We start from the raw sequence: 19,314 nt of genomic DNA on the forward strand, positions 1-19,314 counted from the left end.
ATAGCCTTTTGAAGCGAATGAAGAGCTCCCTTCTCAAGTAGCGCAGTAAACCCGAGAATTCTCGGGTTCCCGTACCTGTGGGTTTTCTCATGTGCTTTGCAGGCAGCAGGATCAGAGAATGCCTTATTGCACTCTCTGCAGGAGAATGGCTTCTCTCCTGTGTGAATGCGGACGTGCCGCTTGTAGTTTCCAGTGTGTGTAAACTCCTTTCCGCAGTCCTGCGGGTAAGAAAGTAAAGGACAGACTTAAATCATTGTAATACTGGAAGCCTCATCTGCCATTCAATAACATCAGCCACTAATTCTGCATCCAGAAATTCTCTCAATACTGTATATACTCGCGTAATAGTCAAGTATTTTGGATCAATTTTTCAGGTCAAATTTGGGGTGGGGGGGTTGACTTTTGCATGAGTCCTACTTTTGACTGCAGTAAGTGCCTGTGCCCTTCAAAGCGTCAGGAGCTCAGTTGGCCGGGTCTGGGGAGGGGGGGACAAGACTAGATTCAGGGTGCTGCGAGCTCAGATGGCTAGGATCAAAAATAGAGATGGGGGGGGAGGGTCAACTTTCACATGGGTCACATGGAATAAACCCAATTTTAGGGCCAATAAAAGGGGGGGGGGGGGAGGGGTTGACTATTACACAGGATCGACCATACATGAGTATATACGGTATTTAAAAATATCTGCTATGAACATACTGAAGACTCAGGCTCTACACCCTTTGTGTATACAGGTCACTAAAGAGTCACTTGCCTCTTGTAGAAGATACTCGGTGAGTAGCCATAACTTGAACCTGAACAGTAGATCACTTATTCTGAGACTGTGACCCCCACTATCTGGTTTCAGAAACCCTAGCCAGGAGATCCAGCCGGTTAAGTGCCATTAGAAAGATGTAGGTTTCACTGAAGTTACTTCCTATTCTCAACCCAAGAGAGTGCAAGCCCTGTCTGCTCTAGCTCCCCTCACAGGGTTCAGGTTGATAAAGGCAAACAAAGCTCGAGATGCAGCACAATAATCACAGGTTGTGGGGGGGTTTGACAGCTAGCAAGATGTTCAGCAGTGGTGATTGTGGGGGAGTGACAGGAAAGAGGGGAGGGGGAGAGGGTCAAGTGGAAACACAAAGCACAGAAAGGGGCACTGAGATTCCAAGGGTGAGGCACTGGATGGGGAGACCTATCCCAAAGGGAGAAGGAATCCGATTGGTGCAAGTAAACGCCATTACCTTACACTTGTGCGTTATCGACCCGTATGGACGTGACTCGGTGCGATCAATGTAGTGCCCAAAGCGGTGCCGTCTGGTATCGGGACTGCTGTCCTGATCCTCCAGCGTTACATCTGTCTCAAAGACACCATCCAGATTCTCACTGTACTCAGAATAGGGCTGACTGTCTCCGTGACTGTGTGCTAACTCATCCCCGTTCTCCTGTATGTCTGTGTTATCAGACCCTGCCGTGTCTGTCTCCTTGAGTTCAACATCAGCTATCTCTGTAGAATTGAAAAAAAAATGTGGAATCTTATCAGCCCAGTGCAGCAAGCAATATTCTTTGAAAATAATTGGCTCTAAATTGCCCTGATGCCAATGCTCTTGCCCAGTATCATTGGTTATGCCCTGCTCTATGTAGAGTGAGTTTATCCGGTAAGAAGTCGCACAGGTTTGGCAGCTGGCTTCTTGTCATGGACCACGATCAGGAGATAAAAAATATCAACTAGGGTTCCTACTCCTGATTCCAGTGACTCTTGTTAGAAAGCCTGCATAGACAAGGAGAATTAGCCTCGGCTTTTAATACCCCTCACACTCCGATCTCCTGTCAGCACTGACCATTTGAGTGGAGGAATTCTGGAATCTCAAAGTCAAGTTCTAGGTGAGAGAGACTGGAATTATGGAGAGGGAAAATAAATAAATCTATTCCTTCTCTTGGCCGTAACATCGTTCTCAAAAATAGAATCTTAAAACAATAAAACCCCTGGTATCCAGAAGTCAAGCAACTGGCCAAAAAAAATCAAGGAAAATGAAAAAAAAATTAAAATAAATAAGAATAAAATTTAAAAAATACATGTTTAAAATTGTAAAAGTAAATGTTCTCTGAAAGAACACATAAAAAGGGATGTAATGCTGAGACTCTATAAAGCACTGGTGAGACCTCACTTGGAGTATTGTGTGGATAGTTTTGGGTATTGCATTAGAGAAAAGACATGCTGGTGTTGGAGATGGTTTGGAGAAGATTTACTAGAATGTTAGCAGGAATGAAAGGGCTAGCATAGGAGCAATGTTTGTTGGCTCTTGGCTTGTATTCATTGGAGTACAGAAGGATAAAGGGGGACCTCAGAGGTATTTCCAATGCTGAAAGGCCAAGGCAGAGTAGATGTGGCAAGGATATTTCCCATGGTAGGGGATTCTCGGACACGAGGGCATAACTTCAGGATAAAAAGGCGCAAATATAAAACAATGATCTGGGCATTTTTTTTTAAAGAGGGTTGTGAAACTTATTATAGGTGGATGTGAAAGTGAGGTCTCTGGCAGAGATTGACAGGTATTTGATTAGTCAAGGGATACGGGAGAAAGATGGGGAGTGGGGGTGAGAGGGAGGATAGAATGGTGGGCCAATGGGCCTGCTTCTGCTCCTTAATCTTGTGATAAACTTTGGTGAAGATGGGAGCAAATATTCAGCCAGCGGGCTGCCTTGGTCATGTTTTGCTCATAGCAGTTGTTTGAATAAAGTTGTATTTGAATAAAATGGTGACGCACAGGATGAAGAGTTGGTTGATGTCGCTCGACATTATGGTGATTCAAGTATCTGAGTCATGAGAGAGGTCCCAAAGGCAGGAGGTAATGGGTGGATAAGGGAGGGAGGGCACCGCAGCAAAAGGGGAAGGAGGGATGGATCTGTGAATGGAGAGGAAAGGGGGAGGCAAGCTAAGGGAAAGAAGATAAGGTGAAGGTAAGAGTAAGAGTTGCCCCGGTCAGAGGTTTTATCTGTAAACTTGGAGGGAGGGGGTTAATTATCTATACAATGTTCACCTTTCGGGTGACTCCGTTGAGGGGGAAGGAACCTGCAGATGCAGTGATGGTTTTCAAAGAATTTGACTTAAAGTATAGTAAAAGGCTTTAAGGTTTATATATTCATGCAAGTTTGTTCAGTGTAAGTACAGTATAGTATTTTTATCTGTTCTTAATGCAGATGTATTAGTTAAGTATTGTAAGTGCAAGTCTCAAGCAATTGGAAAACACACTTATCAGGCATCACCAATTCCCCACAGGTGCTGGATACTAGGGGTTTTATTGTATTGCCAGTGAAAGAAGCAAGTCTGCAGATACTGTGATTGTAGTAAAAGCACAGAAATGCTGGAAAACTCAGCAGGTCTTGCAGAGCTCAGAGAAGGCAAAGATAGGATGCAATACTATTAGGGGCCCAGGCAGATCAGGTGACAGAAGATTTTGGGTCAAGTGACCATAATGTCAATAGTTTCAAGTTAATTAGGTCTGGTCCTCAAGTTGAGATTCTAAATTGGAGAAAGGCTAATTTTGTGGAAATGAGAAAGGATCTAGGAGGAGTGGATTGGGATAAGTTGTTTTCTGGAAAGGATGTGGTCAGTAAAAGTGGAAGGCCTTCATAGGCAAAATTTTGAAAGTGCAGAGCTTACATGTTCCTATTAGGATTAAAGGCAAAGTTAACAGGAATAGGGAACCTTAGTTTTCAAGGAATATTGGAGATCTGGTTAAGAAGAGAGAGGTGTACAGCAGGTATAGACAACAAGGAGCAATGAAGTACTAGAAGAGTATAGAAAATACTTAAGAAGGAAATCAGGAAGGCAAAAAGAAGACATGAGATTGCTTTGGTAGATAATGTGAAGGTAAACCTGAAGGGGTTCTACAAGTATGTTGAGTAAAAGGGTAGTGAGGTCCCTTAGAAAATCAGAGTGGTCGTCCATGTGTGGAGCCTCATGAGATGGGTGAGATCTTAAACAGTTTTTTTTTTGCATCAGTATTTCCTCAGCAATCTGGCATAAGGAAAGAAAGGAATTGAGCAATAGTGGCATGGAACATATAACGAGGAGGAGGTGCTTGATGGCTTACAGCGAATAAATCCCCTGGGCCTGACATGATATTCCCTCAGACCTTAAGTGTAGAAATTGCACAGGCCCTTGCAGAGATATTTATAACATCCTTATCCATGAGTGAGGTGCCGGAGGACTGAGGGTAGCTCTGTTCCATTTTTAAAAAAAGGCCAGTAGCTAAATTATTGGAGGTATTTTGAGAGATTGGGTATACTAGTATTTGAACAGCCAAGGGTTGATTAAGAATAGTCAGCATGGCTTCGTGCGCTGTAGGTTATGTTTAACAAATCTTATAGTTTTTCGAGGAGGTTACCAAGAAAGTAAAGGAAGGAAAGGCTGTGGATGTTATTTATGTGGATTTTATTAAGCCCTTTGACAAGGTCCCACAAGGGAGGCTAGTTCAGAAGGTTCAAACACTAGGTATCCATGGAGAGATTGTAAAGTGGATTCAAAATTGGTGAATAGGAGAAGACAGAGTGATGGTGGAAAATTGCTTCTCAGACTGGAGGCCTGTGATTAGTGGTGTTACCTCAGGGATTGGTGTTGGGACCATTGTTGTTTGTTGTCTATATTAATGACTTGGATGATAATATAGAAAATTGGATCAGTAAGTTTGTTGATGACCCTAATATTGGAGGCATTGACAGCGAGGAAGGTTTTTAAAGCTTACAGAGGGATATGGACCAACTGTAAAAATGGGCCAGAAGGTGACAGATGGAATTTAATGCAGAGAAGTGTGAGGTGTCGCATTTTGGAAGTATAAACCAAGGAAGGATATGCACATTAAATGATAGGACCCTGAGGCGTGCAGAGGAACAAAGAGATCTGGGAATTCAGATACATAATTCCCTGAAAGTGGCATCACAGGTAGACAGGGTTGTGAAGAAAGCTTTTGGCATCTTGATCTTCATAAATCTAAGTATTAAGTCCAGGAGTTGAGATGTTATGGTGAGGTTGTACAAGACATTGGTTAGGTCAAATTTGGAGAAATCTGTGCAGTTCTGGTCACCAAACTACAGGAAGGGTTTGAAAGAGTGCAGAGAAGATTTACTAAGATGTTGCCCGGTTTTCAGGAATTGAGTTACATGGAGAAGATTAAACAGGTTAGGACTCTTTTCCTTGGAGTGTAGGTGAATGAAGGGAAATTTGATAGAGGTTTACAAAATGATGAGAGGTATAGACAGAGTAAATACGAATAGGCTCCTTCCACTTATATTAGGAGAAATAAATGCAAGAGGAAATGGACTTAGGGTGAAAGGGGAAAGGTTTAGGGGGAACATTAGAGGAAACTTTTTCACTCAGACAGTCGTGAAAGTGTGGAACAAGTTGCCATCTGACTTGGTAAATGCAGGCTCACTCTCAAGTTTAAAAAAATTAATTGGATAGATACATGGATAGGAGAACTTGGGAGGGTCACAGAATGGGTGCAGGTCAGTGGGTCTAGTGGTATGATGTTTTCAGCACAGACTAGAAGGGTTGAGTGGCCTGTTTTCTGTGCTGTAGTATTCCATGGTTCTATATGTAATCGATGTTTTGGGCCCAAGCCCCTTCTTGAAGGTACAAGGTAAAAACAGGCAGGTGCCTCAATAAAATGTAGTGGAAAGAAGGGGCAGGAAGAAGAGCACAGTCCAACAGCCAAGAGACCATAGGTGGACTGATAGGAGATCAGGAGAGAAAAGCTGAAAATTGATCAGGTAGCTCTGTGAATATTGGTGGGTTGTGGGAGATACTTGACAACCCCTCCCCCCCCCCAATTAATATTGATTAGCTTTTGCATTTACCCAATTATCACAGGTTTAAGTATTACTAACAAAGGGATGCATCTTTACTGATGAAGTCAGAGAGAGATACAACATGGAAACAGGCCCTTTGGCCCATTGATTCCATGCCAAGCATCAAGCGCCCATTTTTATTTCCACCAACCACCATCCCTCCCAATTCTAACACTAGGTACAATCTCCAGGGGCCAGTTAACCAACCAAACTGCAGATCTTTGGATCGTGTGAGGAAGTCCACAGGGAGAAGTTGCAAAGTCCACATCAGCAGCACCAAAAATCCAGTTTGAACCTGTGAGGCAGCGGCTCCACTAGTTCTGCCACCCACAAACAGAGAATTTTTTTTTAAATCACAAGCCTCCCCACCAACCAGGGCACAACAGCTGGAGATATTTCAGGCTAAAGACTATACCTTCCTTAGGGTTCTCTGCAGCGTTGCAATCTTTGGTGTCATTGGACGTGCTTTTCCTGGTAGAAGAGTGCCGTCGTTTACCATACGTCTTTGACACAGCATCTTTCACCACATCACCTGGAGAAACACAAGCACAGAGAGCAGTGAGGGCACAAGCCTTGACAAAGTTGAAAATCAGGAGGAGGTGGAGGCCAGAAAGAACATGGATGGGACCAGCAGACAGCGCAGGGATGAGGCTCATCAATGCATCTGTAGAGTCTAGACCAGCGTTTCTCAACCTTTTTACCCTGTGGAACCCTTGAAATAGCTTTCATGTCTCAGGGAAACCCTGCATAAAAATTATTATATAGTATTATTAATAACTCTCCCTTTTACATTTTTATTGTAGTTCACATGGTAAACATTTTTTTTTTGGATAACTTGTTTAAAGAAATTACCCCTTTTTTTTGTCAAATTTATTGGCAATGCAAAAAAAAAAAATCATTTATGAGACCTCACACCGAGGTTTTCTTTAAATAATACGAGGTTGAAGCCTTTATTATAAATGACCAAGGATTTTCCAACAATATGCCGCCTGTGTATAGTAAAATCACAAATATAAAATTAAACAAAAATTACTCAAAAATGCATTAGCCTATTTATCAGTTTCTCATGGAACCCCTAGTGACCTCTTGCGGAACCCTAGGGTTCCGGGGAACTCTGGTTGAGAAACACTGGTCTAGACATTCCTTCACTGGGGAAGGGAGGAGCTCCGAGGAAGGAAACTGTAGCAACACAATAGTGCTTCCCTACATCTCCCCTAGGCTGTTAGTTCACAACGGAAAGAGGGAGAAACCTGGAAATGTGTAGTTACTTTAATGCCTACTGATCGTAATTTAATGAAATTAAAATGCTATCATTTTTTTCTGATGCCAAATAGCTTCACAACTTGCTCTTTTCCCTCTGTGTTTTTTTAGTTTATGCTAAGCACGAGCTTTAGACTTTGCCTCACACAACATGCAGCTCTCATCCAACACAATGTTTCTCATTCAGTGTGGCTCAGACTCTCAGATGTCCCTGAGCTGCAGTTTCCATCCATTCTCCAGCTGCCTGTGGAAAAAGGTTCATGGTGGCAAAGAGGAAAACTTCCCAAAAGTACAAGCCAATCTGTGACGTGTCAGTGGGGGAATATCAACTGACCAGGTTTGTAATCTTCGTCTTCGTCATCCTCAAACTCCACTGCTGTGTCATCATCTTCTGACTCCACCGCTCCTTCCACCCTTGCTTCACAAGTTGGGCCTTTCTTTTCTTCTCCAGGAGAATCCACAATCGTTTCATTTTCAGGTTTTTCATCACTTTTCTGCGTCTCCATGTCTGTTTGGGGGTCAGGAGCGAAGGAGTTAGAGAGGCACCCAATTATTCACACCTGTTCCTTGTAATCTCTGCATATGCACAATGATGGAAATGGTAAGTTATTGAATGGTTTGGCAGAGTTCTAAAGGCTCTGCAATACAATGGGGTATAATCAGGAAAAGAGTTAACTTCCCGCTTCCCAGAGATTGTGGGGCTCAAGTGCTCATTCAAGTCCTTTATAAATTAGATGAGCATTCCAACCATTTATATCAGCGTATAGGACCACCCGGGGGAAGGAGTCACGTGATGGAGTACCGGTCGGTAGGAGAATACCAGCCCTCTCCAGAAAAGAAGAAATAAAGTGAAGAAAATACAAAGTTCAAGAAACACAAAACATAACAAATAAAAGATAAAGTTGTAGAGAAAAGAAAGAAAATGGCACCCAAGAAGGAAAAAGTAAAAACAACGGGAAAAAAAGAAGAAAAATCGCTGGAAGAGAAAGGAGAAGGCCTTACCTGCATGAAGAAACATGGACCCGTCGTGGAGAAGAGAGCCCGTTCTCCAAGGTTGGTTACGACCCCACAGAGTCGCGACCTCCTGACCGCTGGACTGCAAAAATGGCTCTCTGAGCCAAACAAAAGCCCGCAACAGCACATGTGTGAGGACTCACGCATGCACAGTGTGCTCACAGGAAAATATGACAACCCTGGGATTTCCACCTAAAATGTAGGTTTTGAGCTATACCCACTGTACAAGATGACCTCCCAAATCTGGCACTTACCAATATTGCTGTCATAATATTTTAATACCAAATTACCCTGTAAAGATTTTAATTTTATGAGCATATTTTAAAAGAAACCACTGTCAGCTCCTGTAACAGGCCTGTACAGATCCAACAGCAGTTGTACTGAGTGGACGGACCCAGTGGTGGAGCACTGAGGTTTCTGTTGGACATGCACAGGTTGAACAAGCAATACCCTCAGTGTGCACACATTCTTTTCGCCGTCACCATTTACATGGAGATGAGCTGAGTTGTCAGCACGAGGAACGTGGTGGGTTGTGCCTAGGGCCTGACCGAGACACTGGCTCAGAGCTGGCAGCATGGGGATAGGGATAGGATTAAAGAGAGTGAGGAAGAAGACCTCTTACAAGACGACCCCTGAAGGCACATTTTTAAGTTTTGAGGATCGTCCTATATGTTGGCATATACGGTGCCTCCACGCCCATTTCAGGCCACAAATTTCAGACCCCCTCAAGAACTCATGGAATCTCCTTTAATTCCTCTCTACCATTAATCCACAATCTTTGAGACATTTGTGAAGAGAACTTGCACAATGGGGAAAATCTAGGCCTTCTATTATTTCAAAAGGACAACAAATCTTCCCTCATTCTGGCTTGACTTGGAATACAATCTCTGATCTTCTAAAGGTTGAGACCACATCTATGACATGAGCAGACTGCTTCTGTATTAGAGACAAGTAATAAATGTTTCCCCTACTCTGAATCACAGCTCAGGCCTTGAATCCAGCAAGTCTTGGTTAGACAATAGACAATAGGAGCTGGAGTAGGCCATTTGGCCCGTCGGGCCAGCACCACCATTTTAGATCATGGCTGATCATTACCATCAGTACCCCTTTCCAGCCTTATCCCCATAACCCTTAACTCCATTACCCACAAGAGTCTTATCTAACTCTCTTTTGAACATAGTCAGCGAATCCGCCTCTACCACCCTCTGTGGCAGAGCATTCCACAGATTCACACTTCTCTGGGTAAAAAAATGTTTTCTCATCTCCGTCCTAAAGGGCCTACCCTGTATTCTTAAACTATGCTCTCTAGTCCTCGTCTCCCCCATCATTGGGAACAAGTAATCAGACTTCACCTTGTCTATCCCCCTGATGATTTTGTATACCTCAATCATATCCTCCCTCATCCTTCTAAACTCCAATGGATACAAGTCCAGTTTTTCTAGCCTTGCTGCATATGACAACCCTGCCATCCCTGGAACTAACCTTGTAAATCTGCGCTGCACACCCTCTATAGCTAGTATGTCCTTCCTCAAGTTTGGAGACCAGAACTGGACGCAATACTCCAGGTGGGGTCTCACCAGGGCCCTGTATAACTGCAGAAGGGCGTCTCTGTTCCTATACTCCAATCCCCTCTTTATGAAAGCCAACATTCCATTTGCCTTCTTCACAGCTTTCTGAACCTGCATGCTAGCCTTCAGTGACCGGTGAACAAGTACACCCAGATCCATTTGCACTTCCCCACTCCCTAGCTTGTCTCCATTTAAATAATACTCAGCTTTCCTATTACTTCCCCCAAAATGAATAACCTCACATTTGTTCACATTGAAATTCATTTTCCATTTAGCCGCCCACTCCTCCAGCCTGTCCAAGTCCCTCTTCATTTTCCTTACATCCTCCTCACACCCCACACCGCCACCCAGTTTAGTGTCATCTGCAAATTTGCTCATGTTATTTATAATCCCCTCATCCAAATCATTAACATAAATTAAAAACAACTGAGGACCCAACACCGATCCCTGAGGCACTCCACTCGTCACATCCTGCCATTCTGAAAAAGACCCATTTACTCCAACCCTTTGTTTCCTATCTCTTAACCAATTTCCTATCCATGTCAGCACCTTACCTCCAATACCATGCTCCCTGATCTTGCCCACTAGACTCCCGTGCGGTACCTTATCAAAGGCCTTCTGGAAGTCCAAATACACCACATCCACTGGCTCACCCGAGTCCACCCTCTTTGTCACATCCTCCAAAAATTCCAGAAGGTTAGTCAAGCATGACTTACCCTTAAGGAATCCATGCTGACTAGCCCTTATACTATTATTACTGACTAAGAGTTCTGCTATTTCTCCTTTTATGATGGACTCCAATATCTTCCCCACCACTGATGTCAGGCTAACCGGTCTATAATTTCCCGTTTTCTCCCTCCCTCCTTTCTTAAAAAGCGGCACCACATCAGCCACTCTCCAATCCTCAGGGACCTCCCCGGAATCTATGGAACTTTGGAAAATGTCGACCAGTGCCTCCACAATTTCCATAGCCACCTCTTTAAGCACCCTAGGATGCAGCCCATCAGGCCCTGGGGATTTATCAGCCCTCAGTCCCAACAATTTACTCATAACCTCCTGCTTCTGGATCCGGATATCCATTAGATCCCCTATCTCCCCAGTAAAGTTCCCCAAGTCTCTTGGGGAACACAATACCTTGATGCCATACCTCCTTTCTCCCTCCACCTTGGTTCTTGGTGCATTCGTTCTTATTCTCCTATCACTTTTAGCTCCCTTATTCCTTATTGTTTCACCGTCTATCGGAACCACCCCTATATTCTCTCTCCTATCTACTTCCCTATCAGTCCTGTTCCCTTCCCCCTGCCAAATTAGTTTAAATCAGCTCCGACAGCTATATTAAACCTAACTGCCAGTATATTGGCCCCCTTCGCATTCAGGTGTAAACCATCCCTCCTGTATAGGTCCCGTCTTCCCCAGAAGAGATCCCAATGGTCAATGAACCTGAATCCCTGCACTCTGCACCATTCCCTCAGCCACACGTTTAACCTCTTGATTTTATTATTCTTGCCTCCACCCTCGCACAGTACAGGAAGCAGCCCCGAGATTACAATCCTGGAGGTCCTGCTTCTCAACCTCCTTCCGAGCTCACGGTAGTCTCTCTTCAGGATCTCCTCCTTCAATCTATCTACGTCATTTGTGCCCACGTGTATCAGGACCTCTGGCCGGTCTCCTTCCCCCCCCAGGATACTCTGAACCCTATCCTGGGAGGCAACACACCATACGGGAACACTTGTCAGGTTCGCAGAATCTTCTGTCCGTTCCCCTAACGATGGAGTCCCCAATGACCACCTTGTTCCCCTTCTTCTCCTTCCGTACCACTGTCTCCTTTGGCGCTACCTCTGGCAGGTTATCACCCCCTACTTCATCCAATACTGTATATTCATTGCTAAGATCTGTAGCCACTGGGGTGCTCTCCACAGAGCTAGCAACTTTTGCCCCACTCCTGACAGTAGTCCACTTTCCTGACCCCCCCAATCCAGGGGTAAGCACTTCCCTGAGTGTTGAATCAATAAATTCCTCGCTCTCTCTGATTAGCCTCAGATCATCTAGCTGCATCTCCATTTCTTTAATTTTTTTCCTAAATGCTTGTGTCTCATTACATCCCCTGCAGGTATGTCCTGTGGAAATGTTTATGGTCTTGTCACCAACCTCCTCACACTCTCTGATGAGCCTAAGGTCATCTAGTTGGAGCTCCAATACCTCAACTCGGCCCCTAAGGAACCCCACCTCCTTGCACCTGGCACAGATATGGTCTTTTGGGAGGGTGGAGGTCACCCATGGCTCCCACATCTGGCAACTTGAGCATAGCACCAATCCCATGAGCAAAGTTTAAATTCGTGTCTCAAATAAGGGTCAATATTATTTTGGACACCAAAGGATAACTGTCATAAACCTAACAACTTTGAGGGAAAGAATGACCAGGAACTTTTGTCTCTTTCACACCTACCATGAGCTGAAGGGGAAGCCTCCTCTTTGGTGTCAGCCACTGAAGGGGTACAGGATTTGCCTTCAATGAATGTTGCACACGTGCTCACGATGTCATGCATTTGAAGGAAGCCAGCCACTGCCTGCACGTCAAAAACATTCGCCGCTGTAAGGTTGAGCTTGGCTGTGTACATGAATTCCAGCACCTGGCCGAGACCTGTGAGAAAGTACCTCAGATCACTGCACTCTATCATCAGGTGCTCCATATAGCTTATAAAGACTGTCCCTGGTGGCCTTTGTCAACACCGAGCCACATTGTTCTCAGACTAAAACTTAGCTGTAATTTAAAACAGGTGGAGCTGTTGTATTATGTCCCAGAGATTTTTTTTAAAAAATAGTGTTAAACAATAAAATTCTGCTACAGTTCAGAAGAATAAAAAGGGACTTGATTGAAGCAGAAGATGCTGAAATGGGTCTGGGGGGGGTAACACGTTCTCAAACAAGGGATTACTCATTAGGATAGAAGTGAGACAAAATGTTCTCACAGATGGTCACGACTCTTTGGAACTCCCTTTCTCAGAGGGAAGTGGGAGTTATAAAATCAGAGGTGGTGAGGTTTTAATCAGATCAGCTGTGACCTTTTGAATGGTGGAGCATCTTCAAGGCTCTATATATAGCTCTTAATTCATACATGTAAAACTGATGCAATGGCATGGCTGTGAAAATAGTGTTCCTTCATGCATGGTTAGTACAGCACCTATTACAGTGCCCAGTGACCTAAATTCGAATCCCACGCTGTCTGTAAGAAGTTTGTCTCTGTTAACCAGAGCCCCCAAAAACCCACACAGATACAGAGAGAACGTACAAACTCCTTTCAGACAGATCTGAATCCTTGTCTGGTCCCGATTGCTGCACTGTACAACAACGAGACCAGTCAGAAGGTCACAAGATCATGAGAGGCACATTTCAGGTAGACAGAATCTTTTCCCAGGATAAACGCACCAAATCCTAAAGTTCATGCATTTAAAGTTACTTTAAATGGGGAGAGGGTCGGTTTAAGGGGGACGTGCAGGACAAGTTTCTTTTACACGGAGCATGGTAGGTGCTTGGAAAGGGCTGTCGGGGATAGTGGTTGAAGCACAGTGTTTGAGGCTTCCAGATAGGCACATTAATATGTTGAGAATAGAGGTATATGTATCAAGTGGAAGCAACAAAGATTTAGTTTAATTTGGCACAATGTATAGTGCAGACATCCTGGGATAAAGGGCTTGTTCCTGGGCTGGACTGTTCTATTTACTCTCTCTATGCCTTTATTGAGTTATGTGCTTGTAAAATCAAATATAGAAAATTTTCTCTCTCCTCAGAAGTCAGTCTCATTTGAGCATAGATCTAATGAGCTGTAATAATCTTCTGAAAAATCAAATAGAGAAACAAAATCTAAACATGGATCTTTACCTATCATATGTAGACTGAGGGACAAGTCGCATCAATGAGCATTCTCAAGGTTTCAAATGTTTTTCCTTGAGATGGTTCACTGTCTCAATTGTCTCTTTGCACATTACTTCATGAAAATGCTCTTTTAAAGTCAGTTTTTAAGATGGTGCTTGAAGTAGAAAAGTGCAATGATTTCTATATTTGGGTGGCACAGTTAGCATAATGCGTAGTGCATTGCTCTTAGTGACCGGAGTTCGAATCCCACGCTGTCTGTAAGGAGTTTGTACGTTCTCTACACATCTGCGTGGGTTTTCCCCCCCAGGGCTCTGGTTTCCCACCATTGTCCAAACCATACCAGGAGTCGTAGATCATTTGGGCGGCATGGGCACGTGGGCCAAAAGGGCCTGTTACCGTGTCGTGTGCCTAAATTAAAATTTATTTAAAAATAAAAAATTTGAATTTGAAACTGACCACTGGATCAGAATATTGGTCAGGATTTCAGATGACATTGTTTGTTACCGTGCCAACCATTGGCACTGTGGTGCAGAGCCCCAGGACTCCCAAGTTACTGTACTACCTGCTGCATTACTAATGTCCAGGTGCACCACGTCCTTTTGGTCCAAGAACAAGGTTCTGAAATACTTGCTGCAGGCAGCCAGCACTGCCTTGTGCGCCTTGAAGTCAATGCCATCCACGACGAAGGTGCAGTCACAGAGTAGTCCAAGGTGCCTCTGCTGATTCAGCTGCTCCAGCACTTGGTGACTATGCTGTGGAAAATCCATCTCTGTGGAAAAGAAAGAGGAGAGAGCATAAGAAAACTGATCAGCTGAGGTTACAGTGCAAGCTGCTGCTGTACTGCCAAATACTCTGGACTGTGTGATCACCATAATTACCTGGCGTATAGGTCCCACAACAATGAAAAGGGGCACCAATCACCCAAGATAAGTGTTAATTCCCAATCAGTAGAACAGGGACAAAAAGGGAATGGGCTGATTAAGACACGAGTGAAACACAGAAACCGGCAGACATCGGTGATGGTCGTAAAAATGCACAGAAATGCTGGAGGAACTCAGCCGGTCTCACTGCGCCCGTAAGAGGTAACGGCGTGTTCCCGATATTTAGGGCCTGAATCCTTCTTCAACGTATGAGCAAAGAGCAGGCAGCCGTCTGAATAACGCCTGGGGAGAGAAAGGGAGAAGAATGGGAGGAGAAGGAGTCGAGACCAAAGTCAAAAGGTGTTAATTTGATATAATAAGAGGAAAGGTGAGAATTCATTTTGTGTCTGTGAAATTTAATGGAATCCAGAAGAGTTGGTGTTAATGCCATAGAGTGGAGGGTGCCCAGACAGAAGATGAGGTATTGTTCCTCCAATTTGCAGGTGATCTCAGTCTGGCAGTGCACAAGACCATGGACAGACATGTCCGTGGTGACATTTTTGCAGGTTTAAGACCAACTCCTGACAATGAAAGTGCAGATAAAGATAATAGGCAGACTGTCCAGACACCCAAGCAAAATGATTTCTTCTTGTGGTGAACGTCTACCAAGCTGTCTGTCTCCCCTCTGGCGAGCCTTGCTGTACTAACATTGTCTGTGCATTATCTCTACTGTTAAGGACAGTACCCTTGGATATAACTGTATATGCACCGATTGTCTTTCATTATTGTACCATGAGTTTATGCTCATAAAAGCCATGATTATTGTTTGACCACATCGTCCTTGTCTACTTCATCAACTGGCACTTCAATTTTATTAGCAGAAATTGAGCAGCTGATAATCGACCAGTCTGGCCCGAGGGCCAGAGAAATTTTCAACCACTGGATTGCTTGCTTTGATTACTACGTGGCTCGAAACAACGTGGTCGATGAGGCGATAGTGGGGCCATCTGAACTCTCTGCTGGGTGAGGTACCTTTCGCCGTAACGCAAGGAGCTACCACTCTGGCTATAGTCCGGGAACGTCTGACTGCTTACTGTGTAGTGCCACGGAATGTGGTGCTTGCTCGACACCAGTTGCTGACTAGATGCCAGAAACCCGGGTGCTGCCTATGCACTGGCCCTCGAATCACTGGCAAACGAATATGATGTCAGGGCAGTCAACTTGCAACTTGCAACAACTAAGAAACAACTAGCTATTGACTACAGCCAGACAATCAACCATTACACTAACCTGGATGCCTACCCCCTGCCATGCATCAATGAAATGATTAATCAGGTAGCACAATACAAAGAGTACTCCACTATCGACCTCAAAGCAGTTTACCACCAAATCCTCATTAAAAAAAAAGGAACGACCCTATACAGCCTTTGAGGCCGATGGGGGGGTTATACCAGTTTAAAAGGGTACCTTTTGGAGTCACTAATGGTGTGTCAGTGTTTCAGAAGGAAATGGATAAGATTGTTAGGACATATGAGTTACAGGGTACGTTTCCCTATCTGGATAATGTCACTATCTGTGGGAAAGCACAGGCTGCGCACGACAACAACTTAAAGAAATTTTTAGCAACAGCTAAAGAACTCAACCTTACATTTAACGAGGGAAAATGTGTGTTCAACACGACAGAGCTACCCATTCTGGGCTACATTGTCCGCAAGGACGAAATCTGCCCCGACCCAGAAAGAATGGCCCCCCTTAAGAAGTTACCACACCCAAACTCAGCAAAAGCCCTAAAAAAATGTATGGGATTATTTTCCTTCTACTGCAAATGGGTTCGGGACTACGCCACGAAGGCACGCCCTCTGTTTGACACTAAATCTTTTCTTCTCCCTCCAATGACCTTGAAGGCATTTGAGAGAATTGAAGCTGATATTGCCAAAGCTGCACTCTCGTCCATTGACGAGGATGTCCCATTCCAAGTGGAAACTGATGCCTCAGATTGTGCCTTGGCAAAAGGGCAGACCTGTGGCATTCTTCTCCCGCACATTATGCGGAACTGAACTTAAACATCCTGCCATTGAAAAAGGCTATTATTGAAGCTGTTTGCTAATGGAGACACTTTCTAGCCGGCAGAAAATTTACTCTCGTCACTGATCAGAAATCTGTAGCCTACATGTTCAGTACTAAACACAATAGTAAAATCAAGAACGATAAGATGGCAAATAGAACTCTCAACTTATAATTATGGGATCCAGTACAGACCCGGCAGGTTAAATGATCCCTCTGACGCATTGTCACGATCTGCGGCTGGTGCTCAGCTGGAGGGGCTAAAAGAGATCCATAGCAGACTGTGCCACCCAGGAGTCATGAGGTTCTTCCACTACATAAGGGCTAACTTCCTTCCTTACTCTCTGGAAGAATTCAGGAAATTGACTAAAAGCTGTCCCGTTTGTGCAGAATGCAAACCACAATACTTCAAAGCTCTGGAGGCCACTCTCATCAAGGCAACCCAACTTTCTGAGAGGATTAGTTTAGATTTTAAAGGGCCGTTACCTTCCAACAACAAAAATATACATTTCCTTACTGTTATTGACGAATATTCCCAGGTTTCCCTTTGCGATACCCTGCCCTGACATCTCGTCAGCGTCTGTCATTAAGTCACTTGACAGAATTTTCAGCATTTTTGGTTTTCCCATTTACTTTCATACCGATAGAGGCTCAGCATTCATGAGCACTGAACTGTGGCGAGCCCTGCTACGAAAGGAGATTGCCACCAGCTGTACCACGAGCTACAACCTGCAGGGCAATGGGCAAGTTGAAAGAGCTAATGCTACAGTCTGGAAGACTCTTAATCTTGCTTTAAAAATACATGGTTACCCTGTTACCTGGTGGCAGGAGGTGCTGCCTGAGGCACTAAATTCTATTCGGTCTTTATTGTGAACTGCAACAAATCAAACACCTCATGAACGTATGTTTGCCTTTCCTTGGAAATCAGGAACTTTGATGGACTGGCCAGCCTGTTTATCTGATCCTGGAACCGTTTTGCTGAAGAGCCACGCTTGGGCATGTAAAACAGACCCCCTAGTCCAACCAGTTCAGCTACTGGATACTAACCCCAACTACGCTCATGTTAAATTCCCAAACGGGAGTACTGACACTGTACCCCTAAGGGCCTCGCCTGGTTCGCCCCTTCCTCGCACCCCTACTCAGAGTGAGCCTGAGAGGTTGGACTCACCCCCCCAGCCTGTGACCCCTAGTAAGCTTTCAGATGGCCATGCTGAGGTTCCACTGCCTCACGCTGGCGATTCTGGAGCGGGTCCAGAAGCCAGTCCTTCCCACACTACAGACCCAGGACCTGTACTAGTTCCCAAGGTTGCAAAGGAGCCACCTGTTTTGAGAAGAAGCACTAGAATTCGTAAACAAGCTGATAGGCTGACATATTAATAAAACATCTCATTATATTTCAATTACTTGCTAGATACTAGCGTATTTTGGCTGTTACGGTATTCTCAAGGCCAAACAAGCTGTCCTTTTGATTTTAACCCTTCTTCTGCCAGGGAGAGACTGTCTGCCAAGCTGCCTGACTCCCCTCTGGCGAGCCTTGCTGTACTAACATTGGCTGTGAATTATTTCTACTGTTAAGGACACTCCCCTTGGATATAACTGTATATGCACCTATTGTCTTTCATTATTGTACCATGATTTTCTGCCAATAAAAGCCATGATTATTGTTTGACCACATCGCCTTTGTCTACTTCGTCAACTGGCACTTCACCTCTTCCTACAGATGTGGCTCCGAACCAGAAAAGGAGGCACTGATCTCTCCTATAGTACAATGTTCTTCTGCTTCCCTTTCACACGTCTCCGATATTGCATGCAGAGGATCCAGAGCAGCTAACACTCAAATAGCTGTGATTCACGAAGTCTACAGGTGTTGTAATTGTAGTAAAAACACACAAAAAAACCTGGAGGAACTCAGCCGGTCTCCATCCATGAGGGGTAAAGATCTATTACTGACGTTTTGTGCCTGAGCCCTTCCTCAAGGTATAAGCAAAGAACAGGAAGGCATCTGCCTTTCCCCCTCCCCCATCTTCATCTCCATCTCATTTCCCTCAGTGCTGTCTCTCTCTTTCTCCCTCTCTTACTTTTTCCCTCTGTCTCCTTTCAGAGACAAAATGAATTTTCACCTTTCCTCATCATATCCAATTAACACCTTTTATCTGTTGGTCTTGTTAGAAATTAAAGTACCTTTAAAGAAATTGCTCGAGACAAAAATTGAGAACAAAGAACATTTATTACTACAACAATGCAAAGTTGGGTGCTTCCCCTTACCCTGGGAATACACCCACACACTGGGGCTCACCCAACTTTTATACAGTTGATTTCAGTGTAGGAATACCCTCCCCCTTACATTCTTCTGCCTCCTGCTGGAGAGGTTTGGCATTAGGCAATCCTGCCTGCCTACGTGCAATTTCAGTATACTTGGAGAACCAGGGGGGGTTATCCTGTCGGTGTCCCTTCATGTCATTGTCCTTATTCACACCTTCCTGATTCTCAGGGCTACAGTCTCTTGATATGCAGAGTTGACTCATTCTATCTAGGGTTGGCTAATTTCATATGTATAAATCTGTGTATGGTTAGCTAATTAGAAATGTATGACTTGGTACTTCTGTCCAGGGCTAGGAGACCCTTATCTGATCCAGACTACCTCAACTTCCTACATTCTATTGTACCTTACCATTCCTTATCTTAGTCCTATGGTCTTGTCACAAAGGATAGAAGATTCTTATGTTAATCGTGCTGACTCTGCTTTCCTGCATCCTAAGCCCCAAACTTATCCTGTTTGAACTGGTTTCAGCCATTTTACTGATGAACTTTAGTTTCTTCCATGTTCATAATTTTAGGTCAATTTTCCC

General features: G+C 44.3%; 1 protein-coding gene across 1 annotated transcript in view; it reads right to left on the reverse strand.

The window, feature by feature from the left end:
• The window catches only part of zbtb17 (zinc finger and BTB domain containing 17), a 40,809-nt gene that overhangs the window by 16,127 nt on the left and 5,368 nt on the right, over positions 1-19,314 (reverse strand). Inside the window, exons 2-7 of the mRNA XM_069918881.1 lie at positions 14,104-14,310; positions 12,115-12,309; positions 7,421-7,594; positions 6,242-6,358; positions 1,221-1,483; positions 76-218 (exon numbers count right to left, since the gene is read on the reverse strand). Of these exons, the coding sequence (XP_069774982.1) occupies positions 76-218; positions 1,221-1,483; positions 6,242-6,358; positions 7,421-7,594; positions 12,115-12,309; positions 14,104-14,308 (1,097 nt within the window). The 5' untranslated portion in view covers positions 14,309-14,310. The remainder of the gene's footprint in view (positions 1-75; positions 219-1,220; positions 1,484-6,241; positions 6,359-7,420; positions 7,595-12,114; positions 12,310-14,103; positions 14,311-19,314) is intronic.

The sequence above is a fragment of the Narcine bancroftii genome, chromosome 2, assembly GCF_036971445.1.
Source record: "Narcine bancroftii isolate sNarBan1 chromosome 2, sNarBan1.hap1, whole genome shotgun sequence".
In the NCBI taxonomy this organism is placed as follows: domain Eukaryota; kingdom Metazoa; phylum Chordata; class Chondrichthyes; order Torpediniformes; family Narcinidae; genus Narcine; species Narcine bancroftii.